Genomic DNA, 27958 nt, shown 5'->3' with positions numbered 1-27958 from the left:
ATAGGCTTTATAAGGAAATCTATCATTTTCAAACACAAAGACAAATATTTAGAAGTTTTCCTCAAACATCTTTATCATCTGTTTTGTTTAGGCTATGCAAAAATGATGCTTTCTTATGACTAAGTTTTCCTACAGTACCTGCAAATTGTACATGCAAAATTGTATTAATCTATACATAAAGAGTTTAGCTTTTTTTAGGACCATGTATTTCCAACAAGATATTATCCCAAACTGATTTCAATTAAAAATGTACTCACATTGTATGCATCGATGATCAACTGAATTACATTGCTGGAATTTCCAGATAATGTTCCTACTGCTGACTTGGGAATCAAATTTTTCAACTCCTGAAATATAAAGATCTTACATGTAAAATGAAAATATTCACGCATTCATCATTCAACCTATTTGTATCTACTGATCACCCGTATTTATTCTTAAATGTTAGTCCCTATGTATTCCTAAATAATCAGACTGAAAAAATGTTTTAAAATATGGAATTAAAAATTTAACATTGAGTTAATTCAATCTTTTGCATTTTTAAAAGGGAAGGATGCAAATAAACAAAATAAGATAAGGGGCATTAGAACTCACTCATCAGAGGGAGCTACGATAGAGTATCGTGAATATCTGCATGGCAACAAACGAGGTACACTAGAAGAGGCAGACAAGTTCTTAGAGCCATACAGCCCCCCAAACTGACTCAAAGGAAAACAGAAGGTCTCAACAGAGCCCTATCAATTGAAGAGACAGTCAGTAGACAAAGAACTCCCAACAGAGAAAAAGTTCTGGACCAGATGCCTTTACTGGGGAATTCTACCAAACACTTGAGAAGAATTAAACATTTAGAGTTGAACTGACACCCCCAAACCCACTGATTACTGTAGATTCTTGTGAATAAGCCGAGTTTTTCAGCACATTTTTAATGCAGGATGTGTGGTAAAATTAGGTACCTGAGCTGATATTCAGGTCAGCTTATATTTGAGTACGGACGGAATACTCCTTAATTCATTCTATAAAGCAAATAATCTGGACATCATAAAACTGACAGACACCACAAGAAAACTATAGACCCCAATCTCTTATCAATATAGATATGGTCGTTACTCCAAGATTGAGGGGACAGTTCAACATTAGAAAACCAACCAAGTTACCTCAGGATCCTATGTATGGAAGCAGAGGCTTATTGGATGAAGCTCAAAATGAAAGCCCTGAAAAAGAGTGAGCTCAACGGGAAACTTCTCAGTACGATCCTGGAGGGAAATGAAAAGCTAAGAGCCCACATTACACTAGTGGAGAAAGACTGAGAGCTCCTCCTTTCAACAGGGAAGCAGGGCAGGGCGCCCACTCTCCCCACTTCTACTAGACGCCAGAGCCGTCATAATAAGACAACAGACAGAAATAAAAGGTGTCCGGGCAAGAAATGGAAGAAGTTAACTCAGCTCTCTTTGAAGATGCAATCTTATATACAGAAAATCTCAGAATCCTCCAGAAAACATCTACAGCTAGTAGAGGAATTCAGCAAAGTTGCAGAGTGCAATGTCAACAAACAAAAGCAGTTGGCTTTCTACACACAAGTAATGAGATATCTAAATTTAAAAATCACCTTTACTTATGACAGGATATAAGAGACAAAACATCGAAATAAATCTAACCAGTGGCATGGAGGACTTATACAATGAAAACAGTAAGACGCTGCTGAAAGAATTTGGAGAAAATTTAAATAAATGGAATGATATAATTTGTTCATGGATTGGAAGACAGAATAATGTTAATCTACCAATACTACCCAAAGTGGCCTACATGCTCAAATAAATACCAATTAAGATTCTAACCATTTTTATAAAAATAAAAAGAGCAATCTTCAATTGCATATGGAATGGCAAGACCTGAATAACTTAAGCAGTGCTGAAAGACAACCGCGTGGAAGACGAACACTTCCTTATTTTAAAAATTCAGGTACAGTCATGACAATATTCTGGTGCTGGTCTAGCATTACACACCCAGGTATCTGAGATCAACTGTAGATTCGAGAAATAAACCCACACATCGGCAACAGAGTGATTTTCACAAGGGAGCTAACTCCATTCAAGGGTAAAAGAAGAGCCTCAACTAGACGGTGCTGGGGAAGCTGGACTTGCACCAACAGAAGAACAAACAGTGCCCATTCTCACATTACACACGCACAAAAAACGAAAAATGAATCAGGAACTTAAAGAAGAGAAAGCAGGGAAAATATTCTCAGGCCAGCTTTTAACAATGGATTATCTAATGTAAGCACAGAGAGCAAATAAATTAAAAAGGGTCTCATAAAAATTAAAAATGTTTTTTATCAAAAGATTTTACCAAAAAAGGGAAGACCGACTGGGAAAATATCTTTGGAAGCCATAGCCTAAGAGACGCCAGTAAAAAAAGGATAAATCAGAAAGGGTTGTCCTAGGGTCCCCCCAGTTCATCGGTGCATGGGATTAACCTCAACAAACAAACTCTGTGATCACTGGTTAGCAGCAGACAAGTTCTCTCAGTGACAGACCTGTCTTGGGCTTTCATAACAAGGAGCCCTGGTGAGGCAGTGGCTGCAATTCACAAGGGTCAGCAGTTTGAAACCGCCAGCCGCTCTCAGGAGAAAGACAGGATGTTCTACTTCCATAAAGAGTCATGGTACTGGAAACTCATGGGCGCTGTTCCACCCTGTCATCTACACGGAGCAGCAGTGAGGTTGGTGGGTTGGTTTGTTTTTCAAGGTTCTCACTAGGGTGTCTTCAAAAAGAAAGGTTTAATGGATCGACACCGAAGTTTACGAGGGGATCTGCTCGGACAGCTCCAAAGGTTATGGAGCCTGTTTGGGAGCGCCAGGGGGTGTGAAAGGTTTTCTAGAAGGCTACAGGATGATCCTGGAGACTTACTATGAAGAGGCTTTAAGAAAATGGAAAACCAGGAAGAATGTCCCAAGGAATTTTTTTTCCCAGTCCGGCACTGCAAGTGCTTGTTCTTCAAGGCTTTCCAGGGCTGCTCCAAGAGACCTCTGTGCGGAACCTTACCCCACTCCTCCTCCAGCCCGGACCTCACGCCTCCAGACTTCCCTTGAAGCCGAAGACAGCAGAAAAGGAACACATGTGTGCCTCCTGAGGATGTCAAAACCCTCATGCTGACATAGTTTAAACAGAAGGGCACAGAATTCTTTGGGGAAGAGTTGAAGAGAACGAAGCCGCACCTACAGAAATGTATGTGCCTAGACAGACGATATGTTGAAAACAGCAGCTTCAATACATTTTCATGTATTATGATTTTTAGCAATATTTTTGTCAGCTACCCTCCTATATAAAAATTTTAATGACAAATAAGAGAGCATTCAAATGGCCATGAAAATGAGTTCAGCATCATTACCCATCAGGGAGATGCAAATCACAGCCACAGTAAGATACCATTTCACTGCCACAAGGATAGCTAAGATTATTTTAAAAAAGGAGAATAATGAATGTTGATAAAGATACGGGAAAACAGGACCCATTACCTCCTGCTGTGGGAATGGAAAATGGTATCGCTAGTGTACAAAACTGTGCAGTTCCTCTGAAACCTAAAAATGACCCAGTAATTCCTCTCCTCCGTTGATACAAAAAAACTTGACAGCCAAGACTCAGAAACTGAGGCGGGGACACAAATATTCACTGCCACACTCTGAACTACAGGCCAAAGGTGCAAATAAGCTAAGTGTGCATGAACAAAAGAATGGGCAAACAAATGCCATCCATACATAAAATGCAATCTTAATACACCCTACAGTACAGATGGCGCCTGAGGGGATGGAAAGTGAAGTAAGTCCATCACGAAAGGACCGATATCGCACTGTGCTTACTTACTCGTTTGCTAAAGGGAGTGAGCAATGGACTGAGCAGGGAGCTGCTAACACAGGGTTTCCAAAAATGGCTGCTACCACCCCCTGGGAAATACTAGAGCAATATTGGGGAAGAGATACCTACACTTTATCATGAATAATAGCCTGTAGTACAATTAATTTCCATGGGGGTGCTGGGTTCGTTTGTTTGTTTCCTGAAAAGGGGCAGGAGGCCAAATTAGTCTGGATCCCTGTGTGCTGAGTCTTGATCTTCGGTTGGAACTTCATGGGAGCACGATGAGGCAGCTGTGCAGCCCTAAGGATTTACAGCCATGCAAACCCGATGATGCATTTCGACCCCTTCATATAGGGCCCCTAAGACTGGGAATCAAATCAACGCCTGAGTTACTTTGATAGAAAGAGAAGAAAGGGCAAATCCAGAGACCAGAGTTCATTACTGGTCACTAGGGAGTAAGAAGAAAGAGGAACACGGGGCGAAAGGTGATGGGAAAATGGCATTATGTAAGGAAAGAATTACACAGCTGAGTATTACAAGGGCTATCAATAATTTGGTATCTGAAAAGTTGAACTGGTAAAAAGTGTGTAACAGGTATATTTTCATCAATGTCCCACCACCACACCCAAGCAAAAACCCAACCCCCTGCTGCAGGTGTTTACGTACAACCAGAGATCTCTCGGGATTTGATGGCTGGTTTGGAGGTGTCTCTACTCAACTCACTGCTATCGAGACAGCTCTGACTCAGTGCAACCCCGCAGCACAGAGCAACTTCCCCTGGAGGGTTCTGAGTCTGTAATCTTTATAAGGAACAGAAAGTCTCGTTTTTCTCCCGCCGAGCAGCAGGTGGGTTCCAAACTAGTGACCATACGATTACCAGCCCCACATGGAATTCACTACGCCCACCAAGCCTCCTTCTGGAGGGTGAGGGCCATGCTTTGATGGGACATCCCAGATAACTGGCCCAATAGCTCCATCTCTAGTTCATTGCATGGTGCCTGGAGTCTTCCAAGTGGCCGGTTAAGAAAGGCACCACAAGTGGTCTCTATTCACCTGGAAACAACACAGGAAGCAGGAAGAGTGAGGAACAGAAGAATGGGGACCTTGTGACTAAGCACCCCCAGGAAGAGCTGTCTGTTTTGCCAGGAGACTAGAAAAACCGACGGTGCCTCGCTATCATTACGTCGCATTCTGATCTAAGATGCGAAACAAGAATCCAGATCCCAAGGGAGAGTACAGAGAGCAGAGTTTCAAGTTCTCACGGACGCCAGGCTTTCTGGAGCCACGGAGGATGAAAGAACCCCTAAGACTACTGTCTTGACAAAGTTACACCATAAACCAAAAATACCTTCTGAAGCCATTTAGAGTCCAACAATTATTTAGCTTAAATAACCAAAAAAAGGCCTGCCTTGGAGCATTATGTGACTTTTGTCCGCTCTTTGAGGTCAAACTGACAATGGTGTCTCAAAAGCATTAGATCGGTGGCCCTGAGTTGATGTTACTGAGGGAGAAGGAAATCAGGAAAGGAGGGTTCGAATGATTGAAGAATATACTCAGTGTCTTTAAAGAGTACACACAGGGAAAAAGATAAAGAGAACACACAGACTGTAGCAATGGTGTGTGTTCTGCTGCATATATTCTTAACAGGGACAAAGTAAATCTTAACTTTTGTAAAGTTCAGTCTGTCTACCTGGTAGCATTGTGCCTCATTCCAATTCAAACAAAAGATTTCAAGTCTGTTCACTAAACAGGGAGAGGTGTAGAGATACGTTACTCTCGTTTTAACTCACATGAATTTACTAACCTTGTAAACAGGTTGAAATTCTTCAGTCACAGCAAAAATTGTCTGAATGTTATTTTCACTCAGTTTCTGGACAAGATGAGCAATAGAAGGATAATCCTAAGAAATTAAATATAGTAAGTAAGTACATCTTGCAATTTATTTTCAATGTGATTTTTTTTGGGGGGGGAGGTTGTACAAAACCACTTTGAAATAAGAGTATCAAATATACATAACTTAAGTGAGTACTGTGTACTCTTGTGCTTCAAATTATCTTCTCTGTAATTTTGTAGGAAAATCCCCATGATAAAAAAACTTTTAAATATAAAATGACTACGAATATTAAGCTTAAGAACCGTGAAGTTAATAGCATCCAAAGCTGCGCTATCTATCAATTCTTGAACAGGCCAAGGCTTGCCGAGGGTGGGTTTTCTCCTAGGACTGGGTAACTTGCCCGTCTTATGTTGAGTGACAGCAGTGTCTTACAGGTCATATAAAATCACGATTGTAAGGCCCGAAGACTGATTGGTTTAGAAATACCAACTCGTCTGCCAGAGGGTGTGTGCGAGCGAGGAGACCAAGCCCGTGGCTGAGGCCCACAGTAAAAGTGCTGCCGGAGGCAGGTCTTTCCCCTGGCGAGGCCCCGTCTCAGTGGAAGGAAGTGGACGCCAAGTCACAGCTACAACCCAGCTATGCTAGCGTTCCTGCACGCTGGGTTAGAGCCATATAGTTACCAAAACAACAGAACCCCAGCCCCTGGGAAACCCACAGCCAGCCTCACAGGGCTCCCAAATGCACCGCAAGCCCATTCAGTAAGGACAGGAGTGAAGCACTTACGTAATAATGGCTCATTGTGTACACATCATTCTCCAGGTGGCACTGCCCATCGTTGGGTAAAACAATGCCACCAAGTTTCCCATCGCCAGCGAAGTGAAAGCCGGCATCCGTGGAGAACACCAGCAGTCGTGTCACGTTCCTCCAGCCAATCAATGACTTGGGAAGAAAAAGATTTCCACCTTAGAACACCGTTCACAGTAAGTCAACCTAAATCCTGTAGGCTCCTACTTTATCCTCTCTTCTCACTGTGCTGATAACCCTGTTGATAACATGGCACAGCGCCCCTGGACATCTCTTCCCCAGGCGCTGATCTCCACCATGGACTTGCTGGCTGAGCACAAGGGAGCGGGGCTCAACACGTTTAGAGAGCCGCTGCCTTTCCGGGGACTTGCTGCTAAGCATGACAGTGAAGGGTACTTGTTTACTCCCAATTTCCAATCCACTTTAACAAGCTATTGAAACTTCTACCCTATAAAGAGATCACCACGTGACGGCATTGGTTGAAGCCCTCTCCTTTTTTTGTTTGTCTCTCTGAACCACCTTTGATGCTAGCTGAGACTCAAATTTACTTAAGAACCAGAAACTATCGAACCTTAAACTCGTCACTCACGACTACAAAAGGATTGGAACTTGGGCTGAGGTGGGAGGTGGTGCTGGCAGAGACTTAACTAATGGTGGTTTTCTTTATCCTCAGGAGCCCTGGTGGCATAGTGGGTTCCACAGTGAATGGCTGTGGTTAGGCCCGCGGCTCGAAACCACCAGCTGCTCTGCAAGCAACGGATGAGGTCTTCTACAAGCTACAGGGCAGGTCGACCGGTGCTATAGGGTTGCCAGGAGTTGGAATCAACTCAATGACAGTCAGCTTGAGCTTCTTCGTCCATTAAAAATATATTTTTTTCATCCATTAAAAATATATATATCTATATAATATATATATTAGCTTGATAAAAACTCAACCTTTCAAAAATCAATGTGTTATCATCTGTCCTATGAGATTCTAATGCAGGAGGCCCGCCTGCGTTTTGCTCATCACTGCACTGGCCTCAACGCCTGGCACATGTAAAGTGCAGTAAGTATTTGCTGAGTCAAGTGTCCCAGCCCAGACCTCACCCTACAGCTGCTGCCATGCTTCCCACTCCCCGTTTCCCTTCCTTTCACCCACCCTTGTTCGACTTCTCTGCCATAAATCTCTCATATTAAACCTTCCATTTCTAATTAGAGAAAAAAAAAATTTCTCCAGAACTTGCCCTGCTTGATCTTACCTATTCCAAGTCATCCATATGGTGTATTCATTCATTCAACTATCTCCTTGATTCTGCAGAAGCCCTGGTGAGCGCTCCTATCTAACAACTGTGGATGATACATTTTGCCTAAACCTCGCAAAAGAGCTTTCTTTATCCTCACAGGACTATAATGCCTTAAAGATAGAAAGTGGGCTCATTAATTTTCAAACATGCACAGCCTATCTGTTTTGTATTTCGAGGGGCAGGCTGCAGAATTACTCTCAGTTAAACAGAGCAAACAGCGGGAAAACAGTGGTAATGGGTGCCCCAAAGCTGAGTCAGTGAGCCAGTCTCCTTAGTGAGCTGTGAAAAGAATCACAAAGACTGACTACAATGAAAATAAGAAGAAGTGTAGAGGTTGGCAATCCTGGGAAACCACTGTTTCTTCGACTTCAAAAGCAGAGACTAAGCATAAATGCCACCTGCCCCAGATTGCTGAGTCAGACTGATGTGGCAGCAGAGTTTGTGGTGGGAAATGTCAGCAGTACGGGTGGTAGAGGAGACAGTATCTGCTGCTGAGAGGTTGTGGCACCTTAAATGGACACCATTTAAGCTCTGTAATAAAGATGAACAAACTCTACAAGAGTCCACAAGAACACCCCTCCTTGCACATGAGAAGAGAGTTAGTCCTAGAGAGGCTAAGTAAATGGACTAATATCAGGGAGAGGACCTGAATCCACATCTTAACCGTCTGAGGACTGTTCACTTAACCACTATTCACACTGAGTCACCGATTATCCTGGATATCTAGTAGCATCTTGGCAAAAAAACAGCTAACAATTTTTAAGAAACAAGTGGAGTCAAAGAAGGTCTTTTAAGGGGAAAATAGGATTGGGGAGAATGAGACAGTAATAAGGTAAGATAAGAAAATCTTATCAACTTCTCATTGTTTCAACTGTTAGTCTTGAAAGGATCAAGTCAAGAATTTCAGCTGGTAAATAAAATGGTCATAAAATGCTCCTTGCTGGTCCAGCAGAGCCATGCTGGCTACTACTGGAGAACATGCCATCAGAAGCATAAACACGTGACTTTTCAAAATGCACGTTTTCATATTGCCTACAAGCTAGGATTTTCAAGGTGGCTTCATTCTGGATTACTAAAACAAAAGGCAAAGTGTTATCTCCCTATTAAAAAGGATTCTGAGCAGACAAAAATGACTGGAAGAAAACAGAATTGAACAATTTCCAGTTTCTGGTGATTATTTCAAACCTTGGACTCCCATTTCTGGTCTGGTACAAAGCCAGAAAGGAGGACACTGAGTTATCCCACTATTTCAAATGATGCCCAGTCTGGATTGTAAAACCCCGTGTCAACGACTTAAATGACTAGGTTTTGATAGGGACATAATGATTAGATTAAATAGGTGTCTATGAACCCCGGTAGTTGTTGGAAATTTAAAGGATGAAAACATGTACATCTCTGACATAATCCTAGTAGGATATGAAAACTAATGTTGTTTTTCCTCTGTTGTTACTTGATATTCTCAGGCGCTGTGTGGTTGGGCCCCGGGCTCAGGAAACACTGTGTGCAATGTCACGGACCCAAAGCGGTGGCCCGGTGGTTGGATGCTCCCCTTCCGTGCAGAAGCCCCACCTGATACACGTCATGCTCAGCCCCTGCCTACCAGAGCACGCTAAGGTGGTGCCATGCTGCCGAAAGGTGTCCCGGCAGGTTCTCAACTAAGATGGACCATGAAGATAGGACTAGCAATCTACTCCGAATCAGCCAATGAGAGCCCCGTGGTGCCTTTTCGCCAATGACAGTAAAATGACGCTTTTTGAGATTCACACAAACGATGCCACCTTGTCGGAAAGGAAGGTACTCACCCCACACACTGCGACTTGCATGATGGCGTCAAAGCCGCCCTCCGGGGAATCCAAATTTCCAGATATGCGCTGTTTGCCGACAAGCTCGTTGAAGACTTCCCCCCTGTCAGTAAGACTAAGCACATTTTTGTAGCTGAAGGGGCTGGTGCAATTCTGTTCACTTGTGCAAGGATTCCGGAGTTTGGCTGGTGTTGTGCTGATGTAGGGCATCACAGTTTTCTCCACAAACGAGCCAAACCCTGTGAAGGAAAAGCGCATGTATTGGTACTGTTTACTCTTTCTATCCGCTTCCACCCTTTCCCATACCCTCCCCTCGCATGCTAGCTCTACACAACTGCCTGTTGAATGCAGGCAGGGATGACTGCCTGGGTACATGGAACAATGAGCAAAGGGTGCATATTCTGGAATTCTGACCGCTTCAGAAAGGACTAACATAAAAAGAGCCTCCTGCTTTTGTTGTTTAAATGATATTTTTGGAATAAAATTTTTTAAACAATTGTGCCTAGCTTATGTTTTTTGAATAAAGATCATTAAAAAATCATTTTAAACAATTGAAGCTCTTATTTGCTAATGTTCCCACAGAAACAGACTTGATTTTCAAAAGGAAATCTTGGTCATCAAGAAAACGCAGTGCTCCCAATATTCTCTTTTTAAATCTCTGCTGGCCCAGAAATCAGAAAACCGATCAAGTTGAAGCTGCAGGAAATACAGACACAAGGGTCGGAAAAGGAGGTCATTGTAAGTCAGCAGCTCCAGGCCAGAGGGTGAGGAGGCTGGACAAGCGGGGTGGAGTCACATCGGTGGGGTGGGAACCAGAAAGCCAAAGGCTCAGCACACATTTACAAAGTCGATCCGCATTCGATTAATGATGGCCACGCCCATCATCATCTGCGCAATATAGCCTGTCTCGATTAAACAATATGACAACGGGAATAACAGACCAAAAGGCAGAAAGATTACAAGCAGTGGGTCAGAAACGTCAACTTCCTCTCAGGAGACAAAAACCTACACCCTGGCCCATTGACCTCACACGTACATGGTGAACAACAAAGGTCAACTCTACAAAATGGGTTTTGAGAAACGGCCAACCTTAAACAAATGCAACGCATTGTGTCCCCAACATTCCTACCAATCCTGAAGTCGGAGGTAATCCTCTTCATTTCATTCATGAGATCTGTTCCCAGACTTTTCACGTTCTCCAAGTCATCTTTCATGGAGTACGAGAGGTCCATCAGGTAGTAGAGATCAATCGGATAGTCTTCAGCTCGCTTGAATTTTAATGTGAATGTCTGTGGTTCTCCTAGAGACGAGACAATACAAGGGCCTTGTCAGCCGTCACACACAAAGGGCGAATTTACACAGTAAACATGAATACAAACCAAATGTATTAAATGCCACATTTTTATCAACAGCAACAACCGAAAAAAAACCCCTGGAATTTCCAAAAGTAACTCTAATTGACCTATTCGATTTAATTCAACAAGCACTTGCCACACTAAATGGGGAGTGGGGGGTGGTTAATTAATGTAACACTGGCAGAGGAGAGCCACCAATAGGCTGGGGCGGGCGAGGCAGAGTACATATAGGGTATACCTCGGTTTGACAGCTGAAGTTGTGAGAGCTCTCTTTTCGCAGGAATGAGGGTAATATATGCAAGCAAACTGACACGATCATATTTTGACTTTAGAAGAGTGGCAAAAATATAATTGGAAAAGAATCAAGGAAACAGTTATAGAAAGATGGGAAAAACTCAAGAGAAAGATGAAGATGTGAAATGAACACAGTGGGGAAGGAGAGGAGAGATATGAGGTATTAACTGAGAAAACAAAAGAGAGCATGCACACAGGAAATGACGCAGCTTTCAAACTGGCCGTTTTTCTCTCCAGAGATTTCCAGTGTGCGGCTGATAGATAAAAGTTTTGGTAAAAAAAATTAAAAAAAAAAGTTTTGGTACTTAGAAGTCTGTGCGACTGACAGATATTTGTGAATCAATTAACACACACTTGCTTTTTAAATTCATGAGGAAAAAAGAGGACTATGGAACCAGGGAAGTGGAAACCCACATAGAGGAGCCTGAGAAGCAAAGGAAGCCAGGAGATGGTCAGAGTCACCAGGGAGTTCGGGCAAAGACCGTAATAAGGGGCTAAGGCAGGTCAGGTCATCCAGCTGCTCCATGGGAGAGAAATGGCTTCCTGCTTATGTAAAGACACATAGCCCGGAAAGCAACACGGACAGTTCTCCTCTGCTCTTCCGCGTCATCACGAGTCAGAAACGACTCGATGACAGAGTGTGAGTAAGGAGGGTCTACTAGACTGGGGGTCCCACGCAGAGAGTGGGGCTTTGCCAGATCGGGTTTAGAAGCATGATGGTTACTCTAATATGTTGACTGGTTAGGCTATGGTGGCCGGCTGCTTGTTCAAGCACTGGCCCGATTCCACCATGAAATAGTTACCTGTGCCCTAACCACTTGGCCTCTGGAATGGTGGTGGGCCTGATCAAATCAGCTGAAGACCTTGAGAACAAAATGGGACTGTCCCCGGATGTATTCTCCCTCTCCAGGGGTCCTCAAACTTTTAAAACAGGGGGCCAGTTCACTGTCCCTCAGACCATTGAAGGGCCGGACTATAGTTTAAAAAAAACAAAAACAAACTATGAACAAATTCCTATGCACACTGCACATATCTTATTTTGGAGTAAAAAAGACAAAATGTGCAAAAACACCCGGCGGGCCAGATAAATGACCTCGGCGGGCCACATGTGGCCCATGGACCGTTAGTTTGAGGATGTCTGCTCTAGACTATAAATAAGACATATTGCCAGAATGCTTCTACTCTTTATTTTTCCCATCCCCTCACCTTCGGAATTTGGGGGCAGAGACTGCAGAAATCTCCGGCCTGTCATCTGACTAGAGTCTGGAGGTCCTAGCGGCCCCAGTCACCACCAGAACCACTTGAGCTAAGTCCCTCATATACAGACAGATGTACATCTGTGCACCCACCCCTACCCAAGCACGTCACTGCGGCTCTCCCTGGAAAGAACTCTGAGTCAGGCCAGTGAAACCTGATTGCACTGGCTGAGGAAGACACGGGGGCTGGGGACAGGGTGCACACCACCCTTCTGGGCGCGGGCAGAGTTCCTCGGAAGAGATGGAAACTACGGAGGGCAGAACGAGAGAGAGGGTTTTCTTCCCCTCTTGATCAAGATGAGAGACGGTCACAGACACTTACTTATAAAGGCCTCATGATTTGAACGACACTAAGCTAATACAAGGCAGAAGAATGGATGAAACTATTGTATTTTACATCCAAGGATCATGCCATAGGATGGATACTTCCAAGTTATCTTCAGCATTCATTAAATCTAATGAACTGTTCTTTGGATCTTTGGCCGACATTAGGGAATATTTAAATTAAAAATATTTACTATTATTTCAAATAGGTAGGACACAAATTGCCAAAAAAGTATTACAAATTCTAACATGGAAACCTATCCCTGTTTTTGAGTGCCAGTGGGCATAGGAGAGGAGAGGCAGCCAACCACAAGCTCAGATCCCAAACCCCACTCCCAAAGCAATGAAGCCAACAGGGAGGGCCCAGAGAAGGTGGGACTGCTGTACCTGATCGTAACTGCAGGACTAGCTGCTGTGGCTGGATCTGGGTAATATCTTCTGGCTGCAGCTTCTCCGCTGTTCCTTTACTACGGTTTGTCACATTTTTGTTCTTCTTTATGGTTTTGAAACCTCGGGGATTTTCGATGTCATCAGGATGGCAACCCTTCTTTCTCAAGGCTTCTAAATCATCACACCGGGCAGAGGTTGGCATTCCTTCTTGTAAAAATGTCTACATGGCAGATGGAAAAATGAAGGTAATAAATGTGTGTCACTGCCTGATGATCAAAACCTGTACACGACCACGTAAGCCCAAATATTAAACAATATTTTTCCTGAAGTTTTTATAAAGTCCCTCACATTATACAGTCCGCGTCAACATGAATGATCAGACACTAAATGGAGAGGATTTAAGCAATCTTACTTACTGAATTTGTACACCATCCACAATTTGGCCCTGCTTGTATACATTCTCCACAAGATTTTGCATTTGCTTTTAAACATCTGTTTTCATCTGTCAAGAAAGGAAGAACAGACCACTTTGTTGGAATTTTCATGGGGGAAAATAGAGAAAAATCACGGTTGAAATGACAAACAATGGCAAAAAATATGTGTGTCTGTATGCGTGTAAGTATTAAGTATAAGTATTAAGGTTATGAACCGAGTTACCAAGCTGATCCAGACCTACTCCCCACAATGGGCAGACAGGGGCAAGTCACTGGTAGGTCTAGCCATTCACTAGATGCACAGTGATGTGCCAGACATCATTCTAAGCACTGACGATACAGCAGTGATGAAAACCAATAAAAATCTCTACCCTCAGGGAGCTTGCAGTCTGATAGAGAAGACAGACAAATAAAATACACAAATGAGATATTGGCCTGTTAGTAAAAGATAAGTGTGGTAAGGATAAAAATAAAGCAGGCAAGGGAGAGGAGGTGGGGGGACCCCATGCAATCCTAAATCCCCAGCCAGGGAAGGCCTCACTGAGAAGTTAACATTGGAGTTGGAAGCTGAACGAGGGACAGACGCACACAGATCCCTGAGAGAAAACCACTGAAACAAGAGCCAAGGCCAAGGCTCTGAAGCAAAAGGATGCCTAGTATCTCTGAGCAAAAGCAAGGAGGCAGAAGAGGCGAGGATAAGGGGTCAGGGAGGGACTGGGTGGCAGGAGCGGGGGCAGCCTGGCCATGTAGGGCCTGGCAGACCACTGTGAGAACTCTGTGCTTTACCATGACCTAGACGGGGGCTAGCGCAGAACTTTCACTAGGAGTTCAAATATCTGAAAATGGAGGTTTTCCCTAAAATAAACTGGTCAAAGAATGAGACAGGATACTGAAAGGAAGACACAGCTTTGAGTAACATTTTTGTTTTTCTTTTCTTTCTTTTTTTTTTTACCTGTTTGGCCAAGCACATAGCAAATTGGGCTGCTTAGTCCAATCCAGAAAATTAGTTGCAAATTCATCTGAAATACAAAATGTGTACATTGAGAAATTTTTTAAAAGACCAATAAACCTGCCTCCACTTAGTCCATTCTGACTTACAATGACCTACCTAAGGTTTCCAAGCCTGTAAATCCCCCACCACCTGGCAGTCTGTAAATTGTTACAAGAATAAACAGCCTCATCTTTCTCCTGCTGGCTTTGAGCTGCCGACTTTGTTGTTAGCAGTCCAAGGCTTTACCCTACAGCACGACTAGAGTTCTTGTTAAATAAAGATATATATATATATCCCACCCACTCCCACTACACACACACACACACACACACACACACACACACACACACACACACTCACTCACTCCCTCACTCACTCACTCACTCACTCCCTCACTCACTCCCCTAACATCTCATCATTCACCTTTCCCCTGTCAGTTTACTATCACACCTTTCACCTACCCAACGGAAATTACTTCCAGGCCAGGTCCCCAGGTTCTACAGGTTATGAAGACATGGACTCCCTGAGACTACTGCTCCGAGATAATTCTTCAAACCTTGAGCCAAAACTAACACCTGAAGTCACCTTGCAACTAGGAGCAGACTGGCTTACAAAATAATGAACGCCGCTCATGAAGAATGTGTATCCCTTAAAAATCACCTGAATGGGACCATAGGGTCAACAAGGATTCTGAAACAGAGATGAAAACATCAGGCGGCAAGAAAAGCTAGACGAGTGGATCCAGGAGAATGGACATGATGAGAATGTTCACACACTGTGAAGAACGCGACCAGGCTACTCAACAATTTGTGCAGAAACTGCTGAAAGGGAACGGGCGTGGCTTTGTAAGCTTTCAGCAAAAACACATTAAATGAAACATATAAACGAGGGTATACACATGCACTCGCATACTCATACACATGTCCAGTGCGATATCATACAGCATATTTACAAAGAAAAATCGAAAGCACCCTATGTCTAATAACCAAGAAACATCTACTTGTATCAACTCGATGAATGACTAGGCATTTATTTTTAAAAAAAACAGTATCATTAAAAGAATTCTGGATGCAAAACATACATTGGTACCAAACTGTTCTGAGAGTGTAACTTTTTAATGGAGTAGAAAGCCTCATCTTTCTCCTGCAGAGCAGCTGGTGGTTTTGAACTGCTGATCTTGTGGTTAGCAGCCCTATGCGACCACGCAGTGTTGAAAGCTATGCAAAAATGATGATAGCTGTGGAAAAATAAAAGTATATACCCGTATGCAGTAACAAAAGAGACTTGGGACAACAAAGAATTACATATCTATGCATAACTACATTTACTGCCTTTCACAGATATGTGAAGGTCTACAGTAGTGGTTCTCAACCTTCCTAATGCCGCGACCCTTTCATACAGTTCCTCATGTTGTGGTGACCCCCCCCCACCATGAAATTATTTTTGTTGCTACTTCATAACTGTAATTTTGCTACTGTTATGAATTGGGCAACCCCTGTGAAAGGGTCGTTCAACCCCCAAAGGGGTCGCGACCCACAGGTTGAAAACCACTGGTTTATGGCAACCTTTTGTGGAAGTAAGTCTGTGAGCACCATTTCTTCAACAGTATGTGCTCGCTTCATAGCTGTCACATTTTTCATTTCTTACAACATATCAAACTTTTTCATAATGTCATTACATTCTCAATGGACAACGGTATCAACATAAGTTTAATATACACTGGGAAACCCAAAAAGTCCTATAACTTGCTTTATTGCGCTATTTACAGTACTGTTTTATTCTGAACCAGAATCCACAAAGTCTCCAAGGTGTACCTGTATCATGTAAAAAGCAAAGTGGTTTGGGTTTTAAAACTTTATAGTGTTTGCTTTCTTAATGTACACAAGTACGGCAGAGTGTGGCAGAGTGTGGTATTATTATTTATTGGTAAATTTCCTTTAAGGAAACAGTTTGCTGAATTCCACCCCAACACTGATTATGCTCTTTCAATGCTTCCATTTCAAGGGTGCTGGTTCCACAGCTGACACTGTCTACGCTGTGCTTCTGAGCGTCCTGGGCACTTGCTGACTTCCGAAAAGAAGTTCTAAGAATGGCATGCACAGTCACCCACCTGGCAACTATGGGCAGACCAGCAAGGGCCATGTGCTGCAAGGCTGAAGTTTTGCTTACATTTCAGCGTCGGCTTCTTCCAAGAGACCAAGATGAATGACAGATGTGGGGAACGTGTGGCGGTTCACCTTTTAAGGCCCGCCTTAAGACTTAAGGTGCAATAAGTCCACGCAGACAATAATGCTGGGCAATTCAAACAATGCTATCAAGTCCGAAGCTTTAACCAAAAAGACCTGGAACATTCCGCCTCCTGCGGAGAGGCACCGCTGTGATAAATGGAGCCGCTGGGCAGCTTCCACACTAAATAGCCAGAACGAATATTTGCTCCATATATGGGTTGACGCTTCCCTGGGACACCACTCAGACGGCTTTAATGATATTCAACTGATTAAACCTTTCGCAGAAACCAAACCAAACTCCCTGCCATCAAATCGATTCCAATTCACAGTGGCACTACGGGACAGCGCAGAACTGCCCCTGTGGGTTTCCAAGACAGCTCGTGGGAGCAGAAAGCCTCGTCTTTCTCCCAGAGAAACTTGTGGTTTTAACTGCTGACTTTGTACTTAGCAGCCTCATGTGGTATCCCACTACGCCCAGAGTAGTGGGATAGAAAATTATTACTAAAATAAAGTTTCCTAATACTCTGAAGTGATCTAGAGTTAAAATATAACTTTAAATGTAATTGGCCATTTCTTTCTATACGCCATGGCAACTCAAAGATCAGCTTTGTGAAACCCGCATGCTTCTGGAATACTTCCACGCCCAGAAGCAGGCAAGACAAGGCTTCAGTGTTGGAGAACAGCTGAGAATAACAAGGAAGCAGCTGGGAAGGGCTCGTCCAACTCCTCTATTCGGCCAGCCCACTGGCCAGAAATAGAGAGGCACTGCCATTGGCTGCGGATGTCTGCAAAAGGTCAACCTTTCTCTCAAGGAAATGGAGATGCCATAGCAGAGAAAAGACAACAGTGGAGAACAAAGAAGAGCAAAGAATGAGGCCTACAGTTGACAAGTGGTCGTGATGGTGGTAAAAAGCTAAGAGCTAGTCAGATACTGTAAGGCCTAGGTTCCCACCGAATGACCTAGGGATCTGGTGATATACAGATCCCTGGGTTTACTGACAACCTAATGAATCAGAAACTTGAAGGAGCTCAGGGATCTCTATTTTTTGCAGGGGGGGGGGGGCTCGTACAACTAATCACAATCCATACACACATCCACTGTGCCAAGCACATTTGTACATTTGTTGCCATCATCATTCGCAAACATTGGTTTCCTACTTGAGCTCTTGGTATCAGCTCATTTCCCCCCTCCCTTCCTGCTCCCCCTTCCCTCATGAACCTTTGATATTTTATAAATTATTATTATATCTCTATTTTGATCAGATCCCCAGGTGATTCCAGTGATCAGCCAAGTTTGGGAAACTAGGTTCAAAAGGAAATGGCAGAGAAAACCCAACAGCTGCCCTCATCCACCTGGACCGTTGATGAAGGTATCGCGGACCCCTCCAGCGTGTGAGGGAGGAAGAGGCTGTAAGTAGCTCCCGTAGGCCTTGCTCACTGCAAGGTCAGATCCTGAAACCCACCGACTGCTCCAGTAGATTCACAGCCTTAGAAACCCAAGGGGACCATTCCACTCTGCTCCACGGAGTCGCTGTGAGTTGGAATTAACCAGATAGCAGTGAGTTTGGGTTCTGCTTACCTGATTTACATTTCAGACCCCCTAAGGCAACCCTTCCGGAAGTGTCATCTCAGAAGTAACTGCACCAGATTGAATTGGGATGGGCACCCCAGACCTAAAAATCACAAGCTGTGGGATTGCAAACTTAGACACTGGCATTTCTAGTCTTTCCTAGCAATTATGCTGAGAACCTCGGCCCTCCAGAGTCCCACCGTGCCGCTGCACACACCGCAGCTCACTAGGAGGGCGGCTGCGTGGTTAGTTCTACCTTCCTCTCTTCATCATCAGTCTAGAAATAGTTCTCCATGGTGTGGTTATCTATTTCTTACCCTCCTACTCCTAACTCCTGAACCTGCCACACTCAGAGTTCATCTCTCACATGCATGTGTACTTGCTCTTGCAAACGAGCAATTTCTCTGCATGTATTCTTAAGTTTCTAGGCTGCCTACAAGATACTTAATACACAACCACCCACAGAGCTTATAGGAGACATTTCCGACGATGCCTCATACTATCTTCACATACTCTTAATCCCTTGGATGCTAATGGGTCTCCCCCCAACCCCATAGCACTTTGGAAGTGCTCTATCAATCCACTCTATCAGGATTTCTGCTAGACCTGGAAATACAAAGTACCTGCCTCAAAGAACTTTCCATTTGTCCTAAAAACAAATATTCAAATCATTACAATATGAGGTGATAGCTGATGTAATGAGAAAATATACTAAGCAAAGTGCAGGAAGCACATTTAAATCTGGTGGGGACATTCAAATGCTCACAGAATTGGTAGTGTTTCCATTAGAATTAAAATGTGACATGGTCTGGCAAGTAGATCCGTGCAGGGAGGTATTCTAGGTTAAAGGATTGCGTGTGAATGCCTAGGAATCCTGAAAAGAATTACAATATCTTCTCTCTAATGTTATTCTTAACTGTAGGTATTAGGGAGCTGTCACCCCAGCTAGAATGATCTTTCTTTATAGAAGAAAAAAAATAGACAACAGCATTTACACATCATTTGTAGCTATGTCTGAGTAGTGGGATTACAAGTAAGGTGATTTCAGCCCTATAATATAAATATATTATTTTAGATACTATAATATCATAAAAGTCAAAAACAATCTTTAAGGTTTTAAGCAGCAAACCACAGGAACTAGGATTAGGGAGTAGAAGGGGACAAGGTTATAAAGACCATTATGTTTCATCGTGCTAAAGAATTTAGATTTTACTCCATTACAACATAAAAACTTTGAAAGTCTCTGAGCAGAGCAGGAACATGAGTACCTATATACATGGAGTTAAAGCATGTAGTATAAAAGATGGTGATGTAAATGCTAGAAGGCAATGAGGAATTTACTGCAAAAAAAAAATTTACTGCAGAGTTTCAGAAAGAAGTGACAGACATACGACTTTAGTTCGGAGCAATGGGTAAAGAAGTGGAGACACTCAAAAGAGAACAGGGTCAGCATGTCTCAGGTTGAAAGAATTGAAAATTCAAGTCTCAAGATGCAATACTGAAGGATCCTAAGGGTATAAATTAAATGATGCAGGAAGCATTTTTAAAAAAAAGATGGAAGGAACACACAGAGTCTGTGTACAAAGAAGCCTGGGTTGTCTGCCATTCCCATTCACCCATTAGGGGAAGCAGAGCACATGACCAAGAACCACCACCACTACTCCTGAAGAAAGAGAAAGAAGTAACAGTTGCACTGAAGGAAATTATGAAAACAATATTCCAAGAACTGACCGAATGCCAATTGAGATGCTTCAACACAAAAATGTCACACTGGAAGTACGTATTTGTTTATGTCAAGAAATCTGGGAGACATCTACCTGGCTAACTGACTGGAATAGGCACAAAGGAAAGAAATCGATGGTGTGTGGACATTACCGAGCAATATCATTCTTACCATAAGCTGGAAAAAAGTCTGGCTGAATCTTAAAAACAAGTACATATGGGAAAGAAATGCCAGAGGTCCAAGGTGAATTCAGATGAGGACATAAGATGTGTTTGCTGATATTAACTGGATCTTGTCCAAAATCAGAGTATCAGAAAGATGTTTATGTTATATCAACTTGGTGAGGTATTCAACTATGTGGAACATAACAAAATATGGCTCACAGGCACACTGTGAAGAACAGAAGTTTCCGAACATAATTCTGCTTACGCACGTGAACCATGCAGCAGTCATGTGACCAGCATGAGGGGAGGCTGCGTGTGATTTTCAAGTGGCAAAGGTATGCCACAGAGCCGTGTCCTTTCTTCATACCTACTAGCCTGTACTCTGAGCAGATAATCCAAGAAGCTAAACTGTATGGAGAAGAATATGGTATCAGAGGACTGGATAAAGATTCGCTGACAACCACTGGTGTGCATAGCACACCCTTGCTCACCAAAAATGAAGGCAACTTGCCTGGATGATGAAAGAACAACGACAGCTTCAGTATGGATGACATTTGAACCTGAAGAAAACTAAAACACTCACAGACCAACAAACATCCAGATCAACGGAGATGAAACTGAAGTTGTCAATAATTTCGTGTTCCTTGGATCAACAATGAACATTAATGAAGACAAAATTCAAGAAATCAAATGACAGAACATTGGACAATTTTCTACAAATGATTTATCTAAAAGTTTAAAAAACAAAGATATCACCTTTCATGACTAAGATACATCTGATCCCAGGCATGGTTGCTTTCCGATCTCCTTTAATACATGGGAAAGTTTGATAGTGAAAAATGAAATCGGCAGAAGGATTAATGTGACCGAACCGTGGAAGCTTATAAATGCACATTTCAAACATGCATCTCACGTAAAATGATGTGCTTGTCCCTGATGGATTCTCGGGTCCAAGAGGTAAAAACCTGGTTATACTACTACCTAGAAGTGCTTGAGACAAAGAAAATGCTCAAAGGCTTTTGTAGAACTATATTAAATTATATCATTTGGGCTCGAGCTGGTTGTCTTGCCTGACCCTGGCAGCTGGGGCTTCCCCGCTACAGATGTTGGAGCTGATGGCACAGGAAGGAGGCTGGTTCCTCTGGAAGGAACATGAGATAGCCTTCCTTTCCTGTTTCCAGAATGGCCTGTGGCATAAGGGTCATCTCCTTAGGCAGAGTGACTTGGGTCAGGAAGCTGCCTGTGGCCTCCTCTGCCCAGGCCTGGCCACCTGGAAGGGGCTCTCGTTAGAGGGTGTCGCCCTGACGGTGGGGCCATGCTGGGGGCCAGCCTGCTCTGGGCCTGTGCACTCAGGCTGGACAAGGGCCCCTCCCTCTGGGGCGCTGAACGGGTGCGGGAAGATGATAGGGCCACTACTGCCCCAGCCCCGGATGAAGCAGGCCAGCCACAGACTGAGGGACTGCAGCCCCAGGCTCTGGGGGGGCCGGCAGAGCCTGGGCATTAAAGGCAGACCCTCCCTTCCAAAAGGATAAAATAAAATAGAAGGTACTGTAGATGCTCTAGTAACTAATCATTTCAGATGATTTTACATCTATAAGAGGCAACTTAAGACACAAAAGGCCTCAAACTCATGCTTTTTTATGTTATAAAACCCAAATTAAATCAGATATTAAGTACAAATACAAGTGGCACTGTGGGTTAGACAGCAAACTGCTGGCGCAGACAGTGATTCAAATGCACCCGCCACTCTGCAGACGAGGGTGTCTGCTCCCAGAGATCTGTAGTCTCCACAATCCAGTCAGTTTCTTGCTTGTTTGTTTATGGGGGTGGGATGGGACAGCTGTGATCGAGAGTCTAGATCAGTGGTTCTCAACCTGTGGGTCGCAACCCCTTTGGGCGTCGAACGACCCCTTCACAGGAGTGCCTGATTCATAACAGTAGCAAAACTGCAGTTATGAAGTAGCAGAGAAACTAATGTTATGGTCAGGGGGTCACCAGAACATGAGGAAATGTATGAAAGGGTCGTGGTCTTAGGAAGGTTGAGAACCACTGGTCTAGATGTTTTACAATTATCAACACAAAAGCACAAATTAAAAAGAGAACAAAAAACGTGCAGAAATGGGTCAAATAATTGAGTGTGCCTCGGACTCCACTTTTAAATCAGGGCAGGAAGCCACTGCTTTGTGGAGCAAAGGCAGGAGGAGGAACAAAGAAAGAGAAAGGGGTGCAGGACAGGCCGTAGCAGCAGATGGAGGAAGAGGGGACCTTAACTGAGGCTGCAGGCATTAGCCAACAAGATCTGCCAGCTTCACCCTTCAAAGACAGGCATGAAAAGGTCTAAGGGACTAATTTTGCCTTTTGCCCTGTCTCCAGGACTTTCCCCCTAATGAGAACCAAGAGGAGGGCTTGCATCTTATTTGCAAAGTGAGTGCAGGGAAGGAGGTGTGTGCCTGAAGAAAGAAGATGAAAACACAAAGGAACCAGACTCCTTACAGGGGGTCCATCCCTCGGGGCTTACTTTGCTGGGGCTTTGAGGGGTGGAAGGCAGTCCACAAGAAGATCTTTAAGATGGGCCAGTATACTCCTCCAGTCCAGCCCCTCACAGGTAAAGGTTCTGGGAGGATATTAATAGCCACGCCCACCCCCACTTCCCAGAACTGCCTGGCATCTGCCCAGAAGGCGGGAGCCAGCTCCTCACACCAAGAGAGTTGGAAGACTCACTGGAAAATCCCCAGGAGAGAAAGTGGGAGGCATCTGAGGCAAACTGCAGTCAGCCAGTGAGTCAGAGGTGACTAGAATCAGGAGAGAGACAATCGAACAGAGGAGTGATAGGGTCAGAGTGTAAGCCTGCTGTTAATCAAAATACTAGAAATGTAACATACTTTAAGATTTAGTTTATTAGAAATCTGAAATACAATAGCTCCCTCCTTTGCAGTAAAAATTCTTTTTATACTGAATCAATACAGATGGTCTAACTCAGGAAGGCTTAGGTTAGCAAGGCCATTAAGGTAGGTAGCCAGGTACAAAGCACCCCATTCTGAGGTCTCAGGGGGCAGTGGTCAAGTAAGGACAGAAAGAGGAGAGGCCCTCCCAGTTTAGATGCAGGTGCATGAGACTCTGGGCAATGATGGTGGATGCCCTCTGGAGAAACGTAGGTATAGACAATTTCCTTCCATCACTGCGAAGCCTGACTTTTTGGACACATTGTTTACAGTATCCATTGTATCCTGTGCAAGCTTCCTGGAACCACTCAGAACCTGCTTTTTGTTACACAGTTTAAGGTGTAAAACTTGATTGATTTCTGCTGGAGTTTTGAAGCAGTTTGGAAGTAGCAAACCCCATTATTACCTTCTGTCCCAGGATTTAGAATACACTTCCTACGTTGTCTTTTACTATGATTTTATCCTTACAACCTCAGCGCTATTTTGTTTTTATTGTTTTCTGTGTGGTGTCCCGCTTGAAGCACAGGTGGAGTGGAGACATGAGAATAACCGTTAGGTGACAGGGAATGCAGGGGTAGATGGGTGATGGGGGGGGATTTGGGGAGTAAAGAATGTAGGGCGGACAGAGCACTAAAACTGAGATTGCACAACTCATTTTAAAGGCAATTTACTCATGAAAGGGGTAGGTACTCTAAGATTGATGTGTGGTGATTGTACAATTCTCTTTGATACGATTGAAAGATTAAACTACTGGATTGTATGATATGTAAATTATGTGCCAATAAAACTGGGGGGAGGGGAGCAGTAACTTTTCTGAAATTTCTCAAATTGACCTGGTCTCTATCTTTGGCTACAATAGTGATAGGTGATCCTGTCCTCTTGTTTTGGGCAACATGAGGAAGACAGAAGAGGCTTCAAATAACCAAGAGCACGGGCCATGAGGGAAAACTGCCAGACCAGCGAGCATGACGCCACTTAAGGCTGGTAAGAACTGGAGAAGAAAGAAAGGCTAAGTCAGAGAGACACAAAGGTATACATTTATCACATAACTTTATTTAATCGAGTTATTACGGCACAATAGCCCGCACCTCTACTGTAGGCATGATTGGCTGGCTTGCTTTTGAAAGGTCATCTAAATGTAAATTCTTCTTGGGCTCTTGTCAAGCAAAGTGCCTTGATGGTTAGTAAATGAAGAAACGAATGACACAGACAACAATATACATTCTAAAACTGTAAGCTTCACAGGGACAGGAAACCAGTCACATCCACCACTGTACACCAAAGCAAGGAATTAAGAGTATGAACTATGGAATCAGAATGCCTGGGTGCAAAATTCCTAGGAAACAGCTAACTAGGTGGGTGAATCAACCCTCACTCACTGCCCTGGAATCTGACTCATGGCGACTCTCCAGGACAAGGCAGGACTGCCCCCCTGAGGTTCTGAGACTGTAACTGTATAGGGGAGTAGAAAAACTGTCTTCCACAGCCAAATTATTTAATCTGGGTCTCAGATTGCTAATCCTAAAATGGAGATAGTAGTATTTACCTAATAGATGTGGAATGGTTTACAGTGGGAGCTTTGTGAAGTGTAAATAAACTGATAAACACAACATATTTAGAACCATGTCTGGCACACAGGAGGCACTGCCCAAGTGTTTGTTACTTGTCGACGATGTCATGATTATTAGCAACAATATTACAGCTGGAGTAAAACAATAACTGAAGGAGTTACAATGCTTGAGGGTTTTGCTTTTTTGCAGTCATAACTGTAACCAGAAAACCTTGGGTGGATCCTCTTTAGGGGAGACGAGAAATAAGCAAAGAAGGATAAAGGGCAACTGCAACACATAGACTGATGCTGACATTTGCAGCCACTCCGAAATTTACTTAGAACTTGACACTTTCAGTATTAAGACTGTATTATAAGCAGGGTGAGAAAGTGAGAGTGCATGAGAAAGAGGAAGAGAGAGATTGAGATTCATTTAGAGCAGCGGTTCTCAACCTGTGGACCGTGACCCCTTTGGGGGTCGAATGACCTTTGGGGGTCGCCTGTGACCACTGGAAAACACATATTTCTGATGGTCTCAGGGACCAAGACCCTGCTCCTCTATCCATCTCCAGGCGGTTCATCCACATGCAGATACGCCCACCTACAAGTACCCGGCATGAAGACTGTTACCCCTGCTATACCATGCCTCAAGACAAAATTTCATTTATTTGTCATTAGAAACAAATATTTCACAATATATAATTACATACAGTTTTGTGATTCATCACCATGCTTCAATTAAGTTCAATTTGTAACAATGAAAATATACCCTGCATATCAGATATTTATTTACATTATGATTCATAACAGTAGCAAAATTACAGTTATGAAGTAGCAACAAAAATAATTTGATGGTTGGGGATCACCACAACATGAGGAGCTGTATGAATGGGTCCCGGCATTAGGAAGGTTGAGAGCACAGAGTTAGAGCATAGGTTCCCAAACTTCTCTGGTCCTGCTTTTGGCAGGGGCGGGAGGGGGGGGGGGTGTTCAGTATTCCCAGGCAATGAAAAACCTTTGTAATATAGCCCATAACCCAGGAACAGGTGTAGCAATCTGCTTCTACAGTCCCCTGGATCTGGCCAGCGCTCCCAGAGAGGCAGTGCAGTCCACTTTGGGAAAGAGTGATGTAGAGGCCCGGCATCTCACTCCAGGCATAGACCAGGCACAGACAAGATTAATGCAGTTCAACCAAGTTTTGATTTTATGAACAGTTTTTTTGGCATGTAACCCACATGTCATACAATTAAATTGTTCAATCATATCAAGAACTGTACAATCATTACCACAATCAATTTTAGAACTTTTTCCTCCCATGATTAAATCACCTTTAAAATGAGTAGTGTAATCACATTCAGTTCTAGTGCCCCCCCTTTTCTTGTTTACTCCCAAAATCTCATCCTTTCTCCCTCCCAGCCCTGCACCCCACTCCAAACCTTTGCATCAGTTTATCTCTACACGTGCATCCAGCCTTCCAGAGTTTGGATTAAGATAATCGGTGACAGGTAGTTATCTCAGTTATGGCTGTTGTCAGCCACCATGGAGGTGGTTCTAATTCAACAGTGTCTATGGGCAACAGCTTTCCACACAGCCCTGCAACCTGGGGCTAGCAAGACTCCTATCACTTTTTTTTTTATCAGAAGGAATCCAAAGCACAGAGAGGTTAAATAACTTCTCCAGAGTCACAAGGGTAAAACTGAAACCAGGCCATCTGAGTCCTCAGGGTGTGACCTCATGCATTATGCTTTACTACACCAGAAATTGTTAAACAGCTACTTAACCACTATTTTAAATGAAAGAACATACCTCAAGAGTCAGAACTGACGCAGAGCACAGAAATAAATGAGGTTTATAATGCTGACTGGGTTTAGTTCTTGGGCCGTCAGACTGAATGGAGGCCAAGAGAAAGCTGTTTTAACACTGTATTTCATGAGCACATATATATAGGCTCTGTGACTTGTTCTTCAAAAACATTTCATCTTGTGATCTTTTTTCTTTTTACTATATTTAACTTTAACTCAAAAAACCTCACTGCCCAACACTGAGTTGACGCTGACTCAGGAACCCGAGGGGGCAGGGTAGACAGACCTCCCCAGGTGGGTTTCCAAGGCTGCTACTCAACAGCAGTGGGTTTGTTGGCTTGTTTGGTTTACTTTTATAAATGAAATCTTCAGAAACATTGTTGTGTGCTATAGAGCCCATTCCTACTTGTGTATACACATGCAGAAATTGTAGATATTAAACAATTATAGCTTAGCAAAAAAAAGCACTTTTGAAAAATGATGCAGTTGTACATTTCAGATTTTTTGTGTCCAAAAACAGAATCTAAAACTTTTACATACAGGCATAACTTCATTTAATAAAACTAAAACTGAAGTAAAGTCTATACCTATTTATTGTGTGCCTACTATGTACCAGGCATATAAAAGAAAGAACTGAGATATGACTCAAGCCTGACTCTAAAACCCAAACTTAAAACTACAATATAGTCTTAACAGGTTTCTATTAAGAAAGGTAAGAAAACAACTCTCACCATTTATATACGCTTTTCTAGAAAACAAAATTGGCTTACAAGTGCCATAACAGATAATTATACTGAGGTATATTACGTATAAATCTTTCTTAAGAATAAAATATTTATTCATTCCAAAGCTGTTCCACCATCATTTTTTTCTGTAGCCCCTTTTAAGAGGGGAAAGCAAGTAGGCCAGTGAGAGAGATGAATGGTGCAGTGAATTACTTAATATGACTCTGCTATGCCAGTCTTTTAACTCCCATCAAATGCCTGGGGGACAGCACAGGAATGAGAAGTAGAGAACTCTAATGTGGGGATTTGTCTGTTTTGCCATCACACTGGATTTAAAGTAAACTACAGGAATGGGGAATCTTATGACCATCACAAAAATAAGAACCTGAAGTGGATCTTGACCTTTTGATTGAAAGACCCTGTGCAATGAACCTCCTCAGTCAAAGAGGCAGTTGACTCTACAGGAACAGCAGCAGCAGAACGGAGAGCGAGAGCCTGAGAGTGCTGGGTCTCCTGCTGGCAGAGCAAGGACACTTGCTTACAGAGTAGAATGCCTCCAGACACTGAATTGGAGGAACTAGGTTTGCTGACCCATAGTTAGAGAGAGCCATGTGTCTTTGGGCCCAGGCTTATG

At 43.3% G+C, this 27958-nt stretch overlaps 1 protein-coding gene across 1 annotated transcript in view; it reads right to left on the bottom strand.

The window, feature by feature from the left end:
• Nucleotides 1–27958, bottom strand: part of ITGB1 (integrin subunit beta 1) — a 60305-nt gene that overhangs the window by 14689 nt on the left and 17658 nt on the right. The window contains exons 2-9 of the mRNA XM_075550320.1: nucleotides 14583–14649; nucleotides 13613–13698; nucleotides 13194–13416; nucleotides 10707–10877; nucleotides 9578–9816; nucleotides 6469–6624; nucleotides 5656–5751; nucleotides 258–347 (exon numbers count right to left, since the gene is read on the bottom strand). Of these exons, the coding sequence (XP_075406435.1) occupies nucleotides 258–347; nucleotides 5656–5751; nucleotides 6469–6624; nucleotides 9578–9816; nucleotides 10707–10877; nucleotides 13194–13416; nucleotides 13613–13698; nucleotides 14583–14649 (1128 nt within the window). The remainder of the gene's footprint in view (nucleotides 1–257; nucleotides 348–5655; nucleotides 5752–6468; nucleotides 6625–9577; nucleotides 9817–10706; nucleotides 10878–13193; nucleotides 13417–13612; nucleotides 13699–14582; nucleotides 14650–27958) is intronic.

The sequence above is a fragment of the Tenrec ecaudatus genome, chromosome 5 (genome assembly GCF_050624435.1).
Source record: "Tenrec ecaudatus isolate mTenEca1 chromosome 5, mTenEca1.hap1, whole genome shotgun sequence".
In the NCBI taxonomy this organism is placed as follows: domain Eukaryota; kingdom Metazoa; phylum Chordata; class Mammalia; order Afrosoricida; family Tenrecidae; genus Tenrec; species Tenrec ecaudatus.
Note: the sequence above shows the minus strand (reverse complement) of the source record. Positions and strands in the feature narration are given on the sequence as shown.